This window comes from Rhinoraja longicauda, chromosome 3 (assembly GCF_053455715.1).
Source record: "Rhinoraja longicauda isolate Sanriku21f chromosome 3, sRhiLon1.1, whole genome shotgun sequence".
Classification (NCBI taxonomy): Eukaryota; Metazoa; Chordata; class Chondrichthyes; order Rajiformes; family Arhynchobatidae; genus Rhinoraja; species Rhinoraja longicauda.
The window spans coordinates 86,618,857-86,638,693 of record NC_135955.1 but is presented as its reverse complement, the minus strand read 5'-3'; the positions used below and the strand labels follow the sequence as shown (position 1 = coordinate 86,638,693).

The 19,837-nt window shown below is 41.7% G+C and overlaps 1 protein-coding gene across 2 annotated transcripts in view; it reads right to left on the bottom strand.

Annotated features, from left to right (window-relative positions):
• rad17 (RAD17 checkpoint clamp loader component) overlaps positions 1-19,837 on the bottom strand; it is a 37,928-nt gene that overhangs the window by 9,806 nt on the left and 8,285 nt on the right. For both annotated transcript variants that reach the window (XM_078397056.1, XM_078397055.1), the window contains exons 4-11: positions 19,740-19,823; positions 15,642-15,804; positions 14,667-14,803; positions 14,016-14,068; positions 9,951-10,076; positions 9,029-9,098; positions 5,042-5,153; positions 597-791 (exon numbers count right to left, since the gene is read on the bottom strand). In XM_078397056.1, the coding sequence (XP_078253182.1) occupies positions 597-791; positions 5,042-5,153; positions 9,029-9,098; positions 9,951-10,076; positions 14,016-14,068; positions 14,667-14,803; positions 15,642-15,804; positions 19,740-19,823 (940 nt within the window). The remainder of the gene's footprint in view (positions 1-596; positions 792-5,041; positions 5,154-9,028; positions 9,099-9,950; positions 10,077-14,015; positions 14,069-14,666; positions 14,804-15,641; positions 15,805-19,739; positions 19,824-19,837) is intronic.

Sequence of the window (19,837 nt, the reverse complement as noted above, 5' to 3'; positions counted from 1 at the left end):
GTAATGGAGAACTGGCAGAGAAGGGGAAATTAGGGTGGGGCAGATCGGCCACGATCATGATAAATGGTGAGACATCCTCAAGGTGTTTATTGGTCTATTCCTGGTCCTATTTTGTTATATGGTTATATTACTTCTTTCGTTCAATATCCAAATCATAATTATTACTTGTTATCAATTCAGACACCTTCCTGCAATAAAATGCAAGTTGATTGGAAATGTTCTCTGATAATCTCTGATATTCTCCAACACCACCACCTGGTGGTAAAAATGAAGTGCTACACCTTAATTTAAATCAAAGTCCAAAATGCATTGTTTATACATTTAACAGGTTAATAGAAAGATTTAAAAAAATTAAAAGTTGATAATAGATAGGTCTTCAATGCATGTCTGTCTGCAAGACATGTTGGGAGGTGTTAACATAGGGGGGGGATAAGTATACAGATGGTGCGCTCGAAAAATCAATGACACATCAGTATTTTTAAAAGCATCTTGCAGATTCAGCGACTTTTCTCAACAGATTATGGTTTGGGAATATAACATTTGCTTGTTTTTGTTGAAAAGAAATTCAAATATAGTTGTTCAAAACTTGAACTTACTTTTGCAATACATAATTCTACCCAGAGCTCGAAAAAGAAAGAGAGATTGGTCTTTCCCTCCAATGGCAGGTAGCCCACTTCCCTTTTCATGTGCCTTTGTAGACTTTCCTTTACATTTTCCTCTTGAAGATGTGCCTGTTCTTATTGAAGACTTTCCTTTACTGTTTAACAAATTAATCTGATCCGACGGGCTGCCTGAGTTGTCAAAAAGAAACATTTGGTGCATGTGGGCATTTATACAATTACAGATTATACCACAGTGTAAATCAGAAAATAATTTTGTGCACCAAAACTAAATAAAAGCAGGGGATTATCTCTATAAAAAAATTATTTTGTCTGTAGTTAGTTCCACATTTTAGGAAAATTTTCAATGAGAAAGACTAAGTCGGTCTCCACCTTAACCAGAGGGGGACCAATATCCTGGCGGGGAGGTTTGCTAGCACTGTTGGAGAGGGTTTAAACTAATTTGGCAGGGGGTTGGGATACAGCATGGAGCTAGTATAGGGGGTGAGGAGAAGGAAAATATAGAGGAAAAAACTAGTCAGATTGGGAGGCAGAACAAGAATGCCCCAGCACAATGGGGTAGGGCAAGTCTGAACGGCATTTATTTTAATGCAAGGAGTATTGGAAGCAAGGGGGATGAATTGAAGGTGTTACTGAACACATGGGAGTACGACATTGTTGCCATTACGGAAACATGGTTGAAGGAAGGGCAGGACTGGCAGCTCAATATTCCAGGATATAGAATCTTCAGGAGAGACAGAGAGCAGGGAAAAAGGGGAGGGGGTGTTGCAGTATTAATCAAATAATCTATTTCTGCTGTAAGAAGGGATGACATATTAGCGGGTTCCTCAAATGAGGCTATTTGGGTGGAATTGAGAAATAGAAAAGGGGCATGCACCTTACTGGGTGTATACTACAGACCCCCAAACAGTCAGAGGGAAATAAAAGAACATATTTGTAGGCAAATCTCGGGGGTGTGTGAAAACAACAGGGTAGTAATAGTAGGGGATTTCAACTTCCCGAATATTGATTGGGATAGCCAAAGTGTCAAGGGCCCTGAGGGTGCAGAGTTCCTAAGGGTCATCCAGGAGGGCTTTTTGAGCCAATATGTTGAAAGTCCAACAAGGGAGGGGGCGGTATTGGACTTAATCTTGGGAAATGAGGCCGGACAGGTGGCTGAAGTGTCAGTGGCAGAGCATTTTGGTGACAGTGATCACAATTCAGTGATATTTAAGGTGGTAATGGAAAAGGATAAAGAGGGACCAGAGGAAAGAGGAACATTTCTAAATTGGGGCAAGGCCGATTTTAATCTGATAAGGCAGAAGTTGGCCCTGGTGGACTGGGATCAGCTTCTCGTGGGGAGGACCGCATCAGAACAGTGGGAGTCATTCAAAGGAATAATTGAAAAAGTACAGAGGAAGCATGTTCCCCTAAAGTTTAAGGGTGGGACAAACAAGTCCAAAGAACATTGGATGTCGAACGATATAGTAGGATTGATTCGGAAAAAAAGGGGGGCTTTTGGAAGGCATAAAGAACTTAAGGCACAGACATCATTAGAGGAATACAGAAGGTGTAGGGCGGTTCTTAAAAAAGAAATTAGGAGAGCAAAAAGGGGCCATGAGATAGCACTAGCGGGCAAAATAAAAGAAAATCCCAAAGTGTTCTATAAGTATATCAAGGGTAAGAGGATAACGAGGGAAAGAGTGGGGCCCATCAGGGACCATAGTGGAAAGCTGTGTGTGGAGCCAGAGGATGTAGGAGATGTTTTAAATGAACTTTTTGCATCTGTTTTTACGAGGGAGGAGGGCGATGCGGACTTAGAAATGGAGCAGGAGGGTTGTGATGTTCTTGAGCATATTGCTATTGCTGGAAGCTCTGGCAGGCTTAAAAGTGGATAAGTCTCCGGGCCCTGACGAGATGTATCCCAGGATGCTGAAAGAGGCAAGGGAGGAGATTGCGGGGGCTCTGGCACAAATTTTCAGAGCCTCTTTTGCAACAGGGGATGTACCGGAGGACTGGAGGATAGCTAATGTGGTGCCATTATTTAAAAAGGGCAGTAGGGATAAACCTGGGAACTACAGGCCGGTGAAAGATAAGCTGCTAGAAAAGATTCTGAGGGACAGAATCAGTCTTCACTTGGAGGATCGAGGGTTAATTAAGGATAGTCAACATGGCTTTGTTAAGGGAAGGTCGTGTCTGACTAACTTGATTGAATTTTTTGAAGGGGTGACCAAGGAGGTAGATGGGGGTAGTGCAGTGGATGTGGTATACATGGATTTCAGTAAGGCTTTTGACAAGGTCCCACACAGGAGACTAGTCAAGAAGGTAAGAGCCCATGGGATCCAGGGCACCTTGGCAAAATGGATAAAAAACTGGCTTAGTGACAGAAGGCAGAGGGTGATGGTAGAAGGGTGCTTCTGTGACTGGAGGCCGGTGTCCAGTGGGGTGCCACAGGGATCGGTGTTGGGTCCCTTACTGTTTGTAATCTACATAAATGATCTGGATGTCAACGTACAGGGCATGATCAGCAAGTTTGCAGATGACACAAAGGTAGGGGGGGTGGTGAATAGCGAGGAAGGGATCTGCAAGCTGCAGGAAGATATAGATGAGATGGTCAGAGCAGTGGCAGATGGAATTTAATCCTGAAAAGTGCGAGGTGATGCACTTTGGCAGAAATAACTTGGAGAGGGAGTACACCATGAATGGAAGGACCCTAGGGAAGACAGGGGTACAGAGGGACCTTGGAGTACAGGTACACAAGTCCTTGAAGGCAGCAGAACAGGTGGACAGGGTGGTCAAAAAGGCATATGGGGTACTGGCTTTCATTAGCCAGGGCATCGAATATAAAAGTAGGGGGGTAATGATGGAATTGTACAGAACACTGGTGAGGCCACAGCTGGAGTATTGTGTACAATTCTGGTCACCACATTATAGAAAGGATGTGATAGCTTTGGAGAGGGTGCAGAGGAGATTCACCAGGATGCTGCCAGGGATGAAGGGCCTCGGCTATGAGGAGAGACTGAGCAGACTGGGGTTGTTTTCCCTGGAGCAGAGAAGGCTGAGAGGGGACATGATCGAGGTGTACAAGATCATGAGGGGCATAGATAAGGTAGATGGCGGGGAACTTCTTCCACTGGTGGAAGGTTCAACAACGAGGGGAGGGAGGTTTCGGGGGGATGTGAGAAAGAACTTTTTCACCCAGAGGGTGGTTGGAGTCTGGAACTCACTGCCTGGGGTGGTGGTGGAGGCGGGAACACTCACAACGTTTAAGAGGTATTTGGATGTGCACTTGAAATGCTACAACATTCAGGGCTACGGTCCAAATGCGGGAAAATGGGATTAAAATTAGACTGTGTTTGGTAACGGATGGCGCAGACACGATGGGCCGAAGGGCCTCTTTCTGTGCTGTAGGACTCTATGACTATCACTGGAATTCTATACATGACAAGTAAAGCACCAATCATATCATTCTGAAATCCTATGTCTAAATTCAATCTTTTGACATTCCTCTCAAAATCAGTCATCCATGCTGTAGTATGTTGCATAGATACCATGTGTAGTTTGATTTCTCAACCAAATCGACAATCTTCTAAGGTGAATTTTAACCATTAGTATTGACAAGTCTGTAGTGAGTCATAGCTCATAACGATCCTGTTCACATCTAATTGTAGAGTTGTCATCTAATTGGAGTTACATTTTCAGCAGGTGCTGTCACGATATTTGCATATCAACTGTGAAGAACTGACTGCCTCTGATATTCCTTAGCTCAGACAGGTTAGGGAGATTGTGACCGTTGCAGTCTTTCAGAGAAAACGGAGACATTCCTAACATTTATGGCTAGTGCTCTGCTAACCCATGATTCATCATCAAACCAAAATACATAATCCATTTATTTATATAACATTTGTGGCCAAATTTATTTGCTGATATTTACAATGGAAATTCCCCAATAAAGGTGTCATTACAATCCCTGCCTTGGAGTAGAAATAAATTACCCTTCTCTTGCAGTTTTTAGTTGCCTGTGTTCTACTATTTTCCAACTAATTCTACTTTGTTTTTCAAATTGCATTATATGTTGGCATTTAACTATATACAAGATGAAATAAAATGTCACCTATAAATAAAGATATAATGCATGAAATAATCCAATGATCCTTACTTTCTCTTTCAGTTTCACCCCAAGACTACTTTTAGTCTCAGCTTCCCACAGGAAAATGAGAATGATATATTTTCATATTTCACATGTAATTAAAAGGTTTAGGTTCATAATATATTTAATAGCTTACAATGTGCTGGGTTCCAACGACAAAGCGAAAATGACCAGTGTCACACATTTAGTTACCAAATGCAATATATTAATTGGTACCAATTTTCTGTGAAAATAACTACTTTATAATCAAGTAGTATTAACAATTTTAATTTTCCTTCCACTTTTTAATTACCTTTCACTGAAGTAAATTGAAGACTGTTTATTGCACTTCTGATGTCTCCTGCGCTGCCCGTACAGAGCATCTCCAATACACTCTTGTCAAGAACAATACACTTGCCAGCATTCTGCATTCAAGAAAATTTAAAACAACTCATTTTTCTGAATGTAAAGAATAATCCTCCGCCCCTGCCCATCCCTCCAAAGAGCTGGCTGATTAATATCACGGATCATGTAACATTAGATGCATATTAGCACTTTGAAAAAAAAAGATTTTGTAAGCATGTTCACATGTTTATGGGCGACTTTAATCGACATATCGATTGGGCCAACCACATTGGTAGCAGCGCTGAGGAGGAGGATTTCCTTGAATGTATACGGGATGGGTTTTTTAAACCAATATGTAGAAGAACCGACTAGAGGACAAGCCATCCTAGACTGGATATTGTGTAATGAGGAAGGATTAGTTAGCGATCTTATTGTGCAAAGCCCCTTGGGCAACAATGACCATAATATGGTGGAATTCTGCATTAGGATGGAAAGTAACACGGTTAATTCAGAGACTAGGGTCCTGAACTTAAAGGAGACTTTGAAGGTATGAGACGGGAATTGGCTAGGATAGACTGGCAAATTATATTTAAAGGGTTGACGGTGGAGATGCAATGACAAAGATTTAAAGACCGCATGGATGAATTCCAAAAATTGTTCATCCCTGTCTGGCGAAAAAATAAAACGGGGAAGGTGGCTCAACCCTGGCTAACGAGGGAAATCAAAAACAGTGTTAAATCCAAGGAAGAGGCATGTAAATTGGCCTGGGGAAGCAGCAAACCAGAGCACTGGGAGAAATTTAGAACTCAACAGAGGAAGACAAAGGGGTTAATTAAGAGTGGGGAAAAAAAGAGCATAGAAGAAAGCTTGCAGGAATATAAAAACTGACTCTGAAATCTTCTTTAGATATGTAAAAAGGAAAAGATTAGTGAAGACAAATGTAGGTCCCTTACAATTAGAGACAGGTGAATTGAAAATGGGAAACAAAGAAATGGCAGAACAGTTAAACGAGTACTTTGGTTCTGTCTTCACTAAGGAAGACACAAACAATCTCCCCGAAATACTAGGGGACCGAGGATCTAGTGGGAGGGAAGTACGGAGGGGAATCCACATTGGTCAGGAAATGGTGTTAGGTAAACTGTTGGGACGGACTGAAGGCAGATAAATCCCCAGGGCCTGATGGTCTGCACCCCAGACTACTCAAGGAGGTGGCCCTAGAAATCATGTAGGCATTGGTGATAATTCTCCAATATGCTCTCGACTCTGGATCAGTTCCTGTGGACTGGAGGGTAGCCAATGTAACTCAATTTTTCAAGAAAGGAGGGAGAGAGAAAACGGGGAATTATAGACCAGTTAGCCTTACATCAGTGGTGGGGAAGATGCTTGAATTAATTGTTAAAGATGTTATAGCAGCGCATTTGGAAAGCAGTGACAGGATCAGTCAAAGTCAGCATGGATTTATGAAGGGGAAATCATGCTTGACTAATCTTCTGGAAGTTTTTGAGGATGTAACAAGTAGAATGGATTAGGGAGAGCCAGTGGACATGTTGTATCTGGACTTTCATAAAGCCTTTGACAAGGTCCCACACAAGAGATTAGTGTGCAAAATTAGAGCTCATGGTATTGGGGGTAGGGTATTGACATGGATAGAGAACTGGTTGGCAGACAGGAAGTAAAGAGTAGGAATTAACTGGTCCTTTTCAGAATGGCAGGCAGTGACTAGTAGGGTGCCACAAGGCTCGGTGCTGGGACCCCAGTTATCTACAATATTATTAACGATTCAGACAAGGGAATTAAATGTGACATCTCCAAGTTTGTGGATGACACAAAGCTGGGTGGCAGTGTGAGATGCGATGAGGATGCTTTGAGGCTGCAGGGTGACTTGGATAGGTTGGGTGAGTAGACAGATGCATGGCAGATGCAGTATAATGGATAAATGTGAGGTTATCCACTTTGGTGGCAAAAACAGGATGGTGTCAGATTAGGAAAAGGGGAGGTGCAACAAGACCTGGGCGTGCATGTACATCAGTCACTGAAAGTAAGCATGCAGGTACAGCAGGTAGTGAAGAAAGCTAATGACATGTTGGCCTTCATTGCGAGAGGATTTGAGTTTAGGAGCAAGGTCCTACTGCAGTTGTACAGGGCCCTGGTGAGACCGCACCTGGAGTATTGTGTGCAATTTTGGTCTCCTAATTTGAGGAAGGACATTATTGCTATTGAGAGAGTGTGGCGTAGGTTCACCAGGTTCATTCCCGGGATGGAGGGACTGACATATGACGAAATAATGGGTTGACTAGGCTTGTATTCACTGGAATTTAGGATGACAATAGACAATAGGTGCAGGAGTAGGCCATTCAGCCCTTCAAGCCAGCACCGCCATTCAATGCGATCATGGCTGATCACGCTCAATCAGTACCCCGTTCCTGCCTTCTCCCCATACCCCCTCACTCCGCTATCCTTAAGAGCTCTATCCAGCTCTCTCTTGAAAGCATCCAACGAACTGGCCTCCACTGCCTTCTGAGGCAGAGAATTCCACACCTTCACCACTCTCTGACTGAAAAAGTTCTCCCTAAGAGGGGATCTTATAGAAACATATAAAATTCTTGAAGGATTGGATAGGCTAGATGCAGGAAAAAAGTTCCCGATGTTGGGCGAGTCCAGAACCAGGGGACACAGTTTAAGAATAATGGGTCAGCCATTTGGGTCTGAGATGAGGAAAATCTTCTTCACCCAGAGAGTTGTGAATCTGTGGAATTCTCTGCCACAGAAGTCAGTGGAGGCCAATTCACTGGATGTTTTCAAGAGAGAGTTAGTTTTAGCTCTTAGGGCTAAAGGAATCAAGGGATATGGGGAAAACACGTAACATGTAATCCAAATAATATACTTTCACAAAAAAATTAAGTGGATCACTTCAGTTGTGTCAACCAATTCTGTTTGTATGTTTCAATCTGATTGTACAATTTGTGTATTCATAATGTTTCTTCACAGTTCATCTGCTTACCATTTATGATCAAATCAGTCATTTTTATTGATATTCCGATAAGGTGTCCAACACATCAAGTACGGCCTCAATTTTGCATGCAAATTGTAAGCACGATTTCTATTCTGGCCATATATTTAAACTCAAATTACTAAGTGAATCAGAGGAGAGTTAATAATAAAGAGCTTGAATTTTTTAGGAACTTCATTCTTATAGGGAGGTAACTGGACAATCATCCAATAAAAAAAGACAAAAAATATTGGAACATCTTGGACAAAGTTAACCCAAATCTCTACTGCTAGGAATTGTGAAATGTTATCTCCATGGAAAGAATAATCAGCAGTGAACTGGTCATTTTAGTGGGCAAAAACCTAGAAACAAGGAACTGCAGTGACGTTTCAGGTTGGGACCCTTCTTCAGACTGGGGAAGGCCTGGACCCTTGCAGTATGAAGAAGAGTCCCGACCCAAAATGTCACCTCCCCGTGTTCTCCAGTTATGCTGTCTGACCCGCTGAGTTACTCCAGCGCTTTGTGTCCTGGGGCAAAAACTTAGCTGGATTTAGATTCCACCTCATTGTGTCAAATGATTCCTACTTTGTTGAGAAGTTAGAGAATACAAAGTAGAAAATAATGATATATGCAAACATTTTCCAATAATAATTATCCTTTATTCTATTTGGTCAAAAGTTATTTTAGAACCACACTTGTTCCTCAGTGACGGCAGCCTATACAGAGAGCCTCTGTCCTCTGCTCCTGATGATTACCCAATGAACCCGTCCTATGAAGTGTACATTAGATGTTGTGTGAAGACTGCGATGCTGCCTCTGGTCTGCTGACAACTGCTCCCGTATTTAACATAAACAAGTGACATTTTGGCAATTGCCAGAATACTTCTGATAGTCAACAACATATTCTAAAACTCTGGAAAAAACAAAAGCTGAAAAACATAACCATTTGTATTAAACAAGGATTTACCTTGCTAGCCTCTTGAGCAGATATTCTACTTAGAACTTTCAACATACTCGTGGGAGCCACTGGATTAAAACTGTCAAATAAGGAAAAAGAATTCATTTAAAATATAGATTAAAGCAAAATGATTTAGAACTCAATTTACAATTAGCTTTCATGGAAAGTGATTAAAATGTATTAAAAAAAATCAAAATCAGAGTATGCTTCTTATCGGATGCCAGTCATTTATAAGGATGTACATCTTCTATAATAAATCCCTATTGGAGATAAGTTACTTCAACTCCACCAAGTGAGGTGGTCTTATTTAGAAAAATATTGCTTATTCATGGGGGAGGAATAATAGATAATTTAAGATTTTTTGCCTGTGATTTCTAATCAGTAACCCATGCGTTAAGTGCATCTATTTTGATATGGTTGAAGACAGAATCAGAGCAGGTTGTATGTTCTTTGTTGATGATACCTATTGACAATACCAGCTGGCAAGACCACACATGAATAATCGTCTTTCTGGATAAATTCTTGAAGGATTACTGACAGAGATATACATTAGAAATTTTCATTGACTTCATAATATGATTTATCCTCAATCAATATAAAAATGATAACTCTTCTATGGCTAATGAGGAGCCAATGGACGAAGTCATCAAGCAAATTCGGGGCCAAAACTCTCTCCTGCTTAGTCAATTCATTTTAACCAATGGGATAGTTGGGACAATTAATTCCTGTCACCAGTGGACAGAATGGAAATAACTCTAGTTTTAAAACTGTCAACATTTTGCAGGGACATAGAAATTTAAAAAATGAAAAGAATTAGACATGTTTATAAATCCAGACATCTTTTAAACTCCAAACTACAATATTTATGTAAGCCAAAATCAAAAAGAACAAACACATTTAGAATTACCAACTCTATAGAATTAGTACTTGCCTAATATTAAAGATACCCAATTCCTTTTGGATGTCATTCGGGAAGAGCAAGCGTTGATTGCTGTCTCCACAAACGTTGTTAGAAATTATGAACACCAATGGACATCTTGCTGTCTGAATAAAATTCCTGATAAAAAAAAGTGCTTAATTTTGCTTGATATAATTTAAGTCAATTCCTCAGTATTAAAGATATACTCCCAATAGTTGTAAAACAGGACCAGTTCTATTATGCTGACACAGACATAAAGAGTTGCATGGCCTCTCCTGTGCTATGATTGAATAGTCATTTCAAACACAACTCAAATCTTTACGCCGAATGTCATCCATTTAAATGGATGCAAACTATTAGCACGGTTGTTGGTTATGCCTATAATAATAATAATAATAATAATAATAATAATAATATTCATTTATTGTCATTGCAACGAGTACAACGAAATTAAAAAATAGCCAATCCTGACGGTGCGTACAAACATATATGCAATAAATGCAAAAACAAATAAATACATAAATACAATTATATTAAGTACAAGATTTTTTAACAGTGTTGCCTAGTGCAAAGGTAGTGTTCAGTTCTCGTATGGCCCTGGGGTAAAAACTGTTCTTAAGTCTGTTTGTTCGGGATTTGATCAACCTGAAACGTCGACCAGAGGGCAGATGAACAAACAGACGGTGGCCGGGGTGTGATGGATCTTTTATTATTTTGCCTGCTCTACTGAGGCAGCGTAGGCTGAACAGGTGCTCCAGGGAGGGCAGTGAGCAGCCGATGATCTTCTGGGCCGTCGTGATGACCCTCTGAAGGGCCTTCCTGTCCTTTTCTGAGCAGCTGGCATACCATGTGGTTATACAGTATGCCAGCACACTCTCGATGGAGCAGCGATAGAAGGACAACATGAGCTTCTCCTGCAGGTTGGTTTTCCTGAGGATCCTCAGGAAGTGGAGTCTCTGCTGTGCCTTCTTTACTGTGGTGATGGTGTTGGTAGACCAGGTAAGATCCTCTGCGATGTGCGTACCCAGGAACCTGAAAGCGGGTACCCTTTCCACACAGACCCCATTGATGTAGAGTGGGTCGTATTCTACACTGGTTTTTCTAAAGTCAATTATAAGTTCCTTTGTTTTGGAGGAGTTCAGGACCAGATTGTTCACTGAACACCATGCTGCCAGCCTTTGGATTTCATCCCTATAGGCTGTCTCATCTCCTCCTGAGATGAGTCCAACCATAAAACGTATGTTGAGATTCACTACGGTTAAGGCTACATAAACCAAGCATTGTCTTTTCAGCTTTATTCTAACCATTTACACTTCAGCTGGAAAGCTTTCTTTTGATCGGGATTGCAATTGATTCAGGGAAGTTGTAAATAATAATCAGATAGTTAGCAATAATTTGGTCTACCAACTTAATACATTGTACTGTGTGAATAGTCTTAGCTTGCCAAATTCTTTATAGCACTTTGTCAAAATAAGCAGTTGGTCACTCAAGACCGACATGCGAAGAGAGTCCTTTATGCACAGGGTAGCTTTGGGATTCTTTACTGATGAGAGCTATGGAGGACCAGTCACTGAGTATAGTCATGACAGGGAATCAATGGATATGGGGGTCTTGCTGGAAAGAGACACAAAGGTAAAAGATCAGCCATTATCCAATAGAATGGCGAAGCAACCACCTTCTGCTTCTATTTCTTATTTCCCAGTGACTCCAATATCTGTTCACACAAAATACAAATAATGTCTATTGTATGCTGTTGAGCTACAAGTTCCAGTGGTACCCACTTGGATAGCTTGTGGTGTCAAATTAAGCAACAGTCCTAACACCACAAGTGCAGCAGTAACGGAACAGAGGATCAAAAGGCTCCCTCTAACTCTGCATTAAGTTTATATACACCTCTTTATAAACTTTTCATTCATATTTTGTCACCCACCTTTCTCCGCATCCTCTTCTACAGTCTTAATAATAATTTATTAAAGACAGAACCAACAGTAGTTCTTGTTCCGCCTTATGGGTATTTATATTTACATAGCCTCATCTCTAATTTTAAAAAAAACTTAAATGTGATTTTGCCATTTCAACTCTACCCATTCCTAGATTAGGTTAATTCCTTGCACAAGGTAAAGCTATGCAAATAGCTGTGAATAACCATGCAAATCAGTGACTTTGTGCACTGTACATTTGGCTGGTTTTGCTCCAGCAGCTGAGGATATGCATTTTAATTCCACTTAGCTTGCTCTGTTCCAACTTGCACCTTTTCACTGTAATTTATGATCTGTTACCTTCTGGGAAATGGGTCTTGTTAACTTAATTGCCCTCTTTTAAATTGCCATGCCACCAAGCTCAGACCATCAAAGAGAGCAGTTTACAATCTGCAGTTTCAAACATGCCACAAACCTAATGAAACTAAAGGCAAAATCTCAAAGTGTTATACTGTATACTTTGAGTAAAATTAGTGAGGCATTGTTGAATGTCAGTACTGAACAATAGATGCAGCTGAATGCTCAGAGTCGTCAAAAGATCAAGATTTTGAGAGTTAATGAAGGGGAACTCTGCGGAAGGTGAATGGATTGTAGAACGGGTTCAGAGAATAAATTTACACAAAGGTTTGAACACAAGAGACTGATTGTTCTGCAGGTATTTATTCACAAAATGCTGGAGTAACTCAGCAGGTCAGGCAGCATCTCGGGAGAGAAGGAATGGGCGACGTTTCGGGTCGAAACCCTTCTTCAGATTGTTCTGCAGGAGTCTCTAAAGAGCCTAGAAAAAATTGTTGTGCTTTCTTATGATAGCTTCATAGCCGCTGTTTATAAGTGTGATTAAGCCACCAACGCAAATTGGCCATTGCTTTGAAACATTGCCTATCCATGTTCTCCAGAGATCCTGACTGACTCGCTGAGTTACTCCAGCACTTTTGTGTCCTTTATGGTAAAGCAGCATCTGCAGTTCCTTGTGTAGGAAGGAACTGCAGATGCTGGTTTAAACCAAAGGCAGACAAAAAATGCTGGAGTAACTCAGCGGGACAGGCAGCATCTCAGGAGAGAAGAAGTAGGTGATGTTTCAGGTCGAGACCCTTATTCAGACTGATGTCAGGGGAGAGGGGGATACATAGATACATGCACACGGAGACAGACTGGTCAGAGAACTGGTAAGGGGAGGGATGGAGAGGGGGAAAGCAAGGGTTACTTGAAGTCAGAGGTCAATGTTCATATCGCTGGGGTATAAGCTGCCAATACGAGGTGCTGTTCCTCCAATCTGCGCTGGAGGTGTTCAGCGAAACGATCGCCGATATATAGGATCCCACACCTGGAACAGCTGATACAATAGATGAGATTGGAGGAGATGAAAGTGAACCTCTGCCTTACCTGAAAAGACTGTTGGGATCCTTGGACAGAGTGGATGGGGGAGGTATAGGGACAGGTGTTACATCTCCTGTGGTTGCTGGGGAAAGTACCTGGAGAGGGGGTGGTCTGGGTGGGAAGGGACAAGTTACCAGGGAGTTGTGAAGGGAACGATCTCTACGGAATGTGGAAAGGGGTGGAGATGGGAAGATGTGGCTAGTGCTTTGTTCTTGTACATTTTATCTCTGTTTGTTTTACCATCTCCCAGCTAACAATGATCTATTCTACATTTTCCTTCATCTCCATCCCCTTTGTCCTGGTTTCACACCTTACGCTTCCAAATCTATGTATCTCCCTCGCCCCTTACATCTAAGAAGGTTCTCAACGCGAAAAGTCACCCATTCCTTCTCTCCAGAGATGCTGCCTGTCCCGCTGAGTTACTCCATCATTTTGTCTCTATCTTCCTTGTGTGCTTCAGAATTAATGTTTCCTTTAAATGACTCAGGACCAGGAAGGAGCAACCATTGTTAGGTGTATAGAAGGAAGCTTTGACAGTTTTCCCAACAGATCCCATTCCCAGTAACATGCAAGAAAATCACTCCTTTATTCCTCCCCTCATTTTTAAGAATTATTTAAGTCTGAATATAATCCCATGTTTACTATTCAGTAATTATATAAATGGCTAATCAAAAAACAATGATAGTTTTTCTGTGATTAATAATTATTTGAGTAATCTTACCGTAAAATGTCATGCAAACAGGAGGGTTCTCTATAAAACTGATTAGGGATATCCTATGGGGCAAGAACAAGAATTATTAATGAAACTACATGTAGTGTTTTATCTAAAAGTACAGAAAGTTATAATGCACATTAAGTTTGACTAACCTCAATAATATTTTAGGAATTCATCAATATTTCAAAGAATATTCTTTGTAACTTTGAAGAAATCTTTTATTTTGTGCGATTTCAAAAACATTTTCTGAGCAACAAACAATTAATAGACCATCTGAGGCATCTGAACTTTTCTGCAGATGCACATAAGGTACAAACTATCTCAAAGATTTTATAAGAAAATAACTGCAGATGCTGGTACAAATCAAAGGTATTTATTCACAAAGTGCTGGAGTAACTCAGCAGGTCAGACAGCATCTCAGGATAGAAGGAATTGGTGACATTTCAGGTCGAGACCCTTCTTCAGACTGAGGAAGGGTCTCGACCCGAAACATTACCCATTCCTTCTCTCCTGAGATGCTGCCCGACCTGCTGAGTTACTCCAGCATTTTGTGAATAAATACCTTCAAAGATTTTACATCAATTGTGTGAATTGCTCTAACGGTTATTTTTTTTCTTGCAAGGAAACAATTAAAGAGTTTTTAAAAATTCTACTCACTTCTACAAGAATCAGTTTCTTGTCCGTCTCCAGAATATCTCCCACCATCTGGAGTTTTTTATACTTGTTGGCTCGCAGTAAAAATTCTTGAAATAGAACATACTGTGGCTTGCTCACATACACCTGAAAGCTTGAGTCTGAAGTCAATCAAACAATATATTTACATAGATTGGGGAAAACTGAAGTTCATATTCTCTTCAAAGATAAAATTGAGATCATCTAAAGAATGTCAATCAGCAGAGAGCCTTGTCCGAAATCTTTATGCAGCGTGAGTGATAAAGCAGCAAGCATTGATCAATGGATTTGAATACTCTGCTACACATTACTGATTATTTTCCAACTCCAAGAACTGAATAAGGAAGTCTTTTGGAGGAAGGCTAAAAAAAGGTCAATGTGGTTGAGAAACAAATGGTAACATTGGATGAATTGAAGTTTGCAATTATACTTATCTTTAGCATATCCCAGGAGTTCAAACAGCACTACCTCAGTAAATCCTTATTTTTATTTTGAAAAAGGGGGCAAATAAATGTGTGTTTTTTTGGGGGGGGATTTGATATCAAACATTTATGATTTCCTTGTGGGTGACAGGAGCTCAATATGTCCCTATTAAAAATTGTTACTGTTTCACAAATATCCGCATGCATACGCACATATATCAAGTGTGGAGCTGCATGCCAGGAGGAAAATGTTTTTAAGACAAGCTGTAATTTGGAAATACAGATGAACAATGCACTGACAGAATATGTTCTTTTTTGCATTTACAAACTTGATTATTGATAGATCGGCTTTTTTTTAGATTCTCTAAACCACAATGTACATCAAAATCTTCTACCAATCTCATTGTCAGCTTAAATCTATTGTGGTTACCAGCTGCCATTAGAACAGGTCTTGATGTGATAACAGTATTTGCACAGTAGTAGCAAGGTCTACAATAGTGTTTAAACAATGTCACAATCCACTAAAATCTGCTCTTACCAGTATTATAGGAGTCGTCAAATTCATCACGATTTTTTAATTTATTCTGCGATAATGGATTTATCCATTCGTATAGTTGAATTCCCAGTTCCTTTACAAGAACCTGTATTGTAGCAGTCTTGCCAGTGCCTGCAGCACCCGTTAACAGCAAGATGGAGCCATCCTTTTGAGATAAAATGTAAACATATTCAATTAAGATTCATTTATAAAACCACAAATGCTACTAAAGTTTAAAACACTATACTGCTAAGAGGAGAATTGCTTTATGTTTGATGCTTCAATGCTGAATGGAGGATGGCACAGCGGCAAAGCAGTCAGTGCTGCTGCCGCATAATGTCGTCAGGTGCTGTCTATGTAGAGTTCAAACATTTCCATTGTGTCTGCATTCGTTTTCACCGGTGATCCTGTTTCTTCCCAGCAGATTAATTGGCCACTGCAAATTGCTCTTGATCTAAGGTGGACACAAAATGCTGGAGTACCTCAGCGGGTCAGGCAGCATCTCGGGAGAGAAGGAATGGGTGACATTTCGGGTCGAGACCCTTTATCAGACTGATATCAGGGGAGGGGGCGGGACAAAGATAGGATGTAGCAGGAGACAGGAAGACTAGTAGGAGAACTGGGAAGGGGGAGGGGAAAGAGAGGGACACAGGAACTATCTGAAGTTAGAGAAGTCAATGTTCATACTGCTGGGGTGTAAACTGCCCAAGCGAAATACGAGATGCCGTTCCTCCAATTTGCACTGGGCCTCACTATGACAATGGAGGAGGCCCAGGACTGAAAGGTCAGATTGGGAATGGGAGTGGGAGATGAAGTGCTGAGCCACCGGGAGATCAGGTTGGTTAAGGTGGACTGAGCAAAGGTGTTGAGCGAAACGATCGCCGAGCCTGCGCTTGGTCTCGCCGATGTAACAAGTTGACATCTGGAACAACGGATAGAATGGATGAGGTTGGAGGAGGTGCAGGTGAACCTCTGCCTCACCTGGAAAGACTGTTTGGGTCCTTGGATGGAATCAAGGGGAGAGGTAAAGGGACAGGTGTTGCATCTCCTGCGGTTGCTGGGGAAGGTACCTGGAGAGGGGGTGGTTTGGGTGGGAAGGGTCGAGTGGACCAGGGAGTTATGGAGGGAACCGTCTCTGCGGAAAGCAGAAAGGGGTGGAGATGGGAAGATGTGGCCAGTAGTGGGATCCCGTTGGAGGTGGCGGAAATGTTGGAGGATAATTTGTTGTATATGACGGCTGATGGGGTGGAAGGCAAGAGGGACTCTATCCTTGTTACGAATGGGGAGAGGGGGAGCAAGAGCGGAGCTGCGGGATATAGAGGAGACCCTAGTGAGAGCTTCATCTATAATGGAAGAGGGGATCCACCATTTCCTAAAGAATGAGGACATCTCTGATGCCTTAGTATGAAACACCTCATCCTGGGCGCAGATGCGGTGTAGACGGACGGCGTGATATAAGAGAGTGGCAGGTGAATGGATAGGGGAGGGAAGTTGATGTATTTGAGAGAGAGAGGGAGAAAAGGATAAAATAAATAAGCAGTGGAAATGGGGCTGGTGCTAATTCTCTGAAAGCCAGCATGGATGATGAACCTAATGGCCCATTTCTATGTCGTAATAGAATATGACAGGGGACACCAATTGGTTGGAAGGTGGGTTCAAAGAGTTGGAACAGAGGCCTTGCTTTCTAATTGGCGGATTGTGCAATGTGCTGATCACAAGGATATACACAGGGTCCTCAACTTTTCATATATTAATTAATTTGATGAGGGAAATACCTTTGATATCCATGTTTACAGATGATGTGTAATTAAGAGGCATGGAACAGTGTATGGATAGGAGAAGCAAATAACAAAGGGATGTGCAGGTAATTCTGCTCTAACATGTTTCTATAACGCTAATGGAATATGTTAAAATTTGAAGACTTTTTATCATGGAAGACACAAAGTTCTGGAGTAACTCAGTGGGTCAGGCAGCATCTCTGGAGAACATGGATAGGTGACGTTTCAGGCTTTCTTCAGAATTTGAAGAAGGTTCCCGACCCAAAACATTACCTATCCATGTTCTCCAGAGATGCTGCCTGACCCACTGAGTTACTCCAGCTCAGAGGAAAGTTGTTACTGTTGAGTCAGAAAACTGAGACATGATAATGAAAAAACAAAGGTTAATGAGATAAGGAGAGAAGAGGCATGAAATGTAAAGCCAGAGGAAGGAATATCAATAGACAATAGACAATAGACAATAGGTGCAGGAGTAGGCCATTCAGCCCTTCGAGCCAGCACCGCCATTCAATGCGATCATGGCTGATCACTCTCAATCAGTACCCCGTTCCTGCCTTCTCCCCATACCCCCTCACTCCGCTATCCTTAAGAGCTCTATCCAGCTCTCTCTTGAAAGCATCCAACGAACTGGCCTCCACTGCCTTCTGAGGCAGAGAATTCCACACCTTCACCACTCTCTGACTGAAAAAGTTCTTCCTCATCTCCGTTCTAAATGGCCTACCCCTTATTCTTAAACTGTGGCCCCTTGTTCTGGACTCCCCCAACATTGGGAACATGTTTCCTGCCTCTAATGTGTCCAATCCCCTAATTATCTTATACATTTCAATAAGATCCCCCCTCATCCTTCTAAATTCCAGTGTATACAAGCCTAATTGCTCCAGCCTTTCAACATACGACAGTCCCGCCATTCCGGGAATCAACCTAGTGAACCTACGCTGCACGCCCTCAATAGCAAGAATATCCTTCCTCAAATTTGGAGACCAAAACTGCACACAGTACTCCAGGTGCGGTCTCACCAGGGCCCGGTACAACTGTAGAAGGACCTCTTTGCTCCTATACTCAACTCCTCTTGTTACGAAGGCCAACATTCCATTGGCTTTCTTCACTGCCTGCTGTACCTGCATGCTTCCTTTCAGTGACTGATGCACTAGGACACCCAGATCTCGTTGAACATCCCCTCTTCCTAACTTGACACCATTCAGATAATAATCTGCCTTTCTATTCTTACTTCCAAAGTGAATAACCTCTCACTTATCTACATTAAACTGCATCTGCCATGTATCCGCCCACTCACACAACCTGTCCAAGTCACCCTGCAGCCTTATTGCATCTTCCTCACAATTCACACTAGCCCCCAGCTTAGTATCATCTGCAAATTTGCTAATGGTACTTTTAATCCCTTCATCTAAGTCATTAATGTATATCGTCAATAGCTGGGGTCCCAGCACCGAACCTTGCGGTACCACACTGGTCACTGCCTGCCATTCCGAAAGGGACCCATTTATCCCCACTCTTTACTTTCTGCCTGTCAACCAATTTTCTATCCATGTCAGTACCCTACCCCCAATACCATGTGCTCTAATTTTGCCCACTAATCTCCTAAGTGGGACCTTGTCGAAGGCTTTCTGAAAGTCGAGGTACACCACATCCACTGACTCTCCCCTGTCAATTTTCCTAGTTACATCCTCAAAAAATTCCAGTAGATTTGTCAAGCATGATTTCCCCTTCGTAAATCCATGCTGACTCGGAATGATCCTGTTACTGCTATCCAAATGCTCAGCAATTTCGTCTTTTATAATTGACTCCAGCATCTTCCCCACCACTGATGTCAGACTAACTGGTCTATAATTACCCGTTTTCTCTCTCCCTCCTTTCTTAAAAAGTGGGATAACATTTGCTATCCTCCAATCCACAGGAACTGATCCTGAATCTATAGAACATTGAAAAATGATCTCCAATGCTTCCACTATTTCTAGAGCCACCTCCTTAAGTACCCTGGGATGCAGACCATCAGGCCCTGGGGATTTATCAGCCTTCAGTCCCATCAGTCTACCCAAAACCATTTCCTGCCTAATGTGGATTTCCTTCAGTTCCTCCATCACCCTAGGTTCTCCGGCCCCTAGAACATTTGGGAGATTGTGTGTATTCTCCTCAGTAAACACAGATCCAAAGTAACGGTTTAACTCGTCTGCCATTTCTTTGTTCCTCATAATAAATTCCCCTGCTTCTGTCTTCAAGGGACCCACATTTGCCTTGACATCCTGAACCTTTTCTAGCATTAACATCACGCGAAAATGAAACCAAAATGAAAGTAGTGACTCACTTGCTGATGGCATCTTTCTGTTGTATGGGCCTTAAGCCAATTATCAACCTCTTCAATTTTCTTTTTGTGAACTGCAAGTTCACCCTAAAGGAGGAATA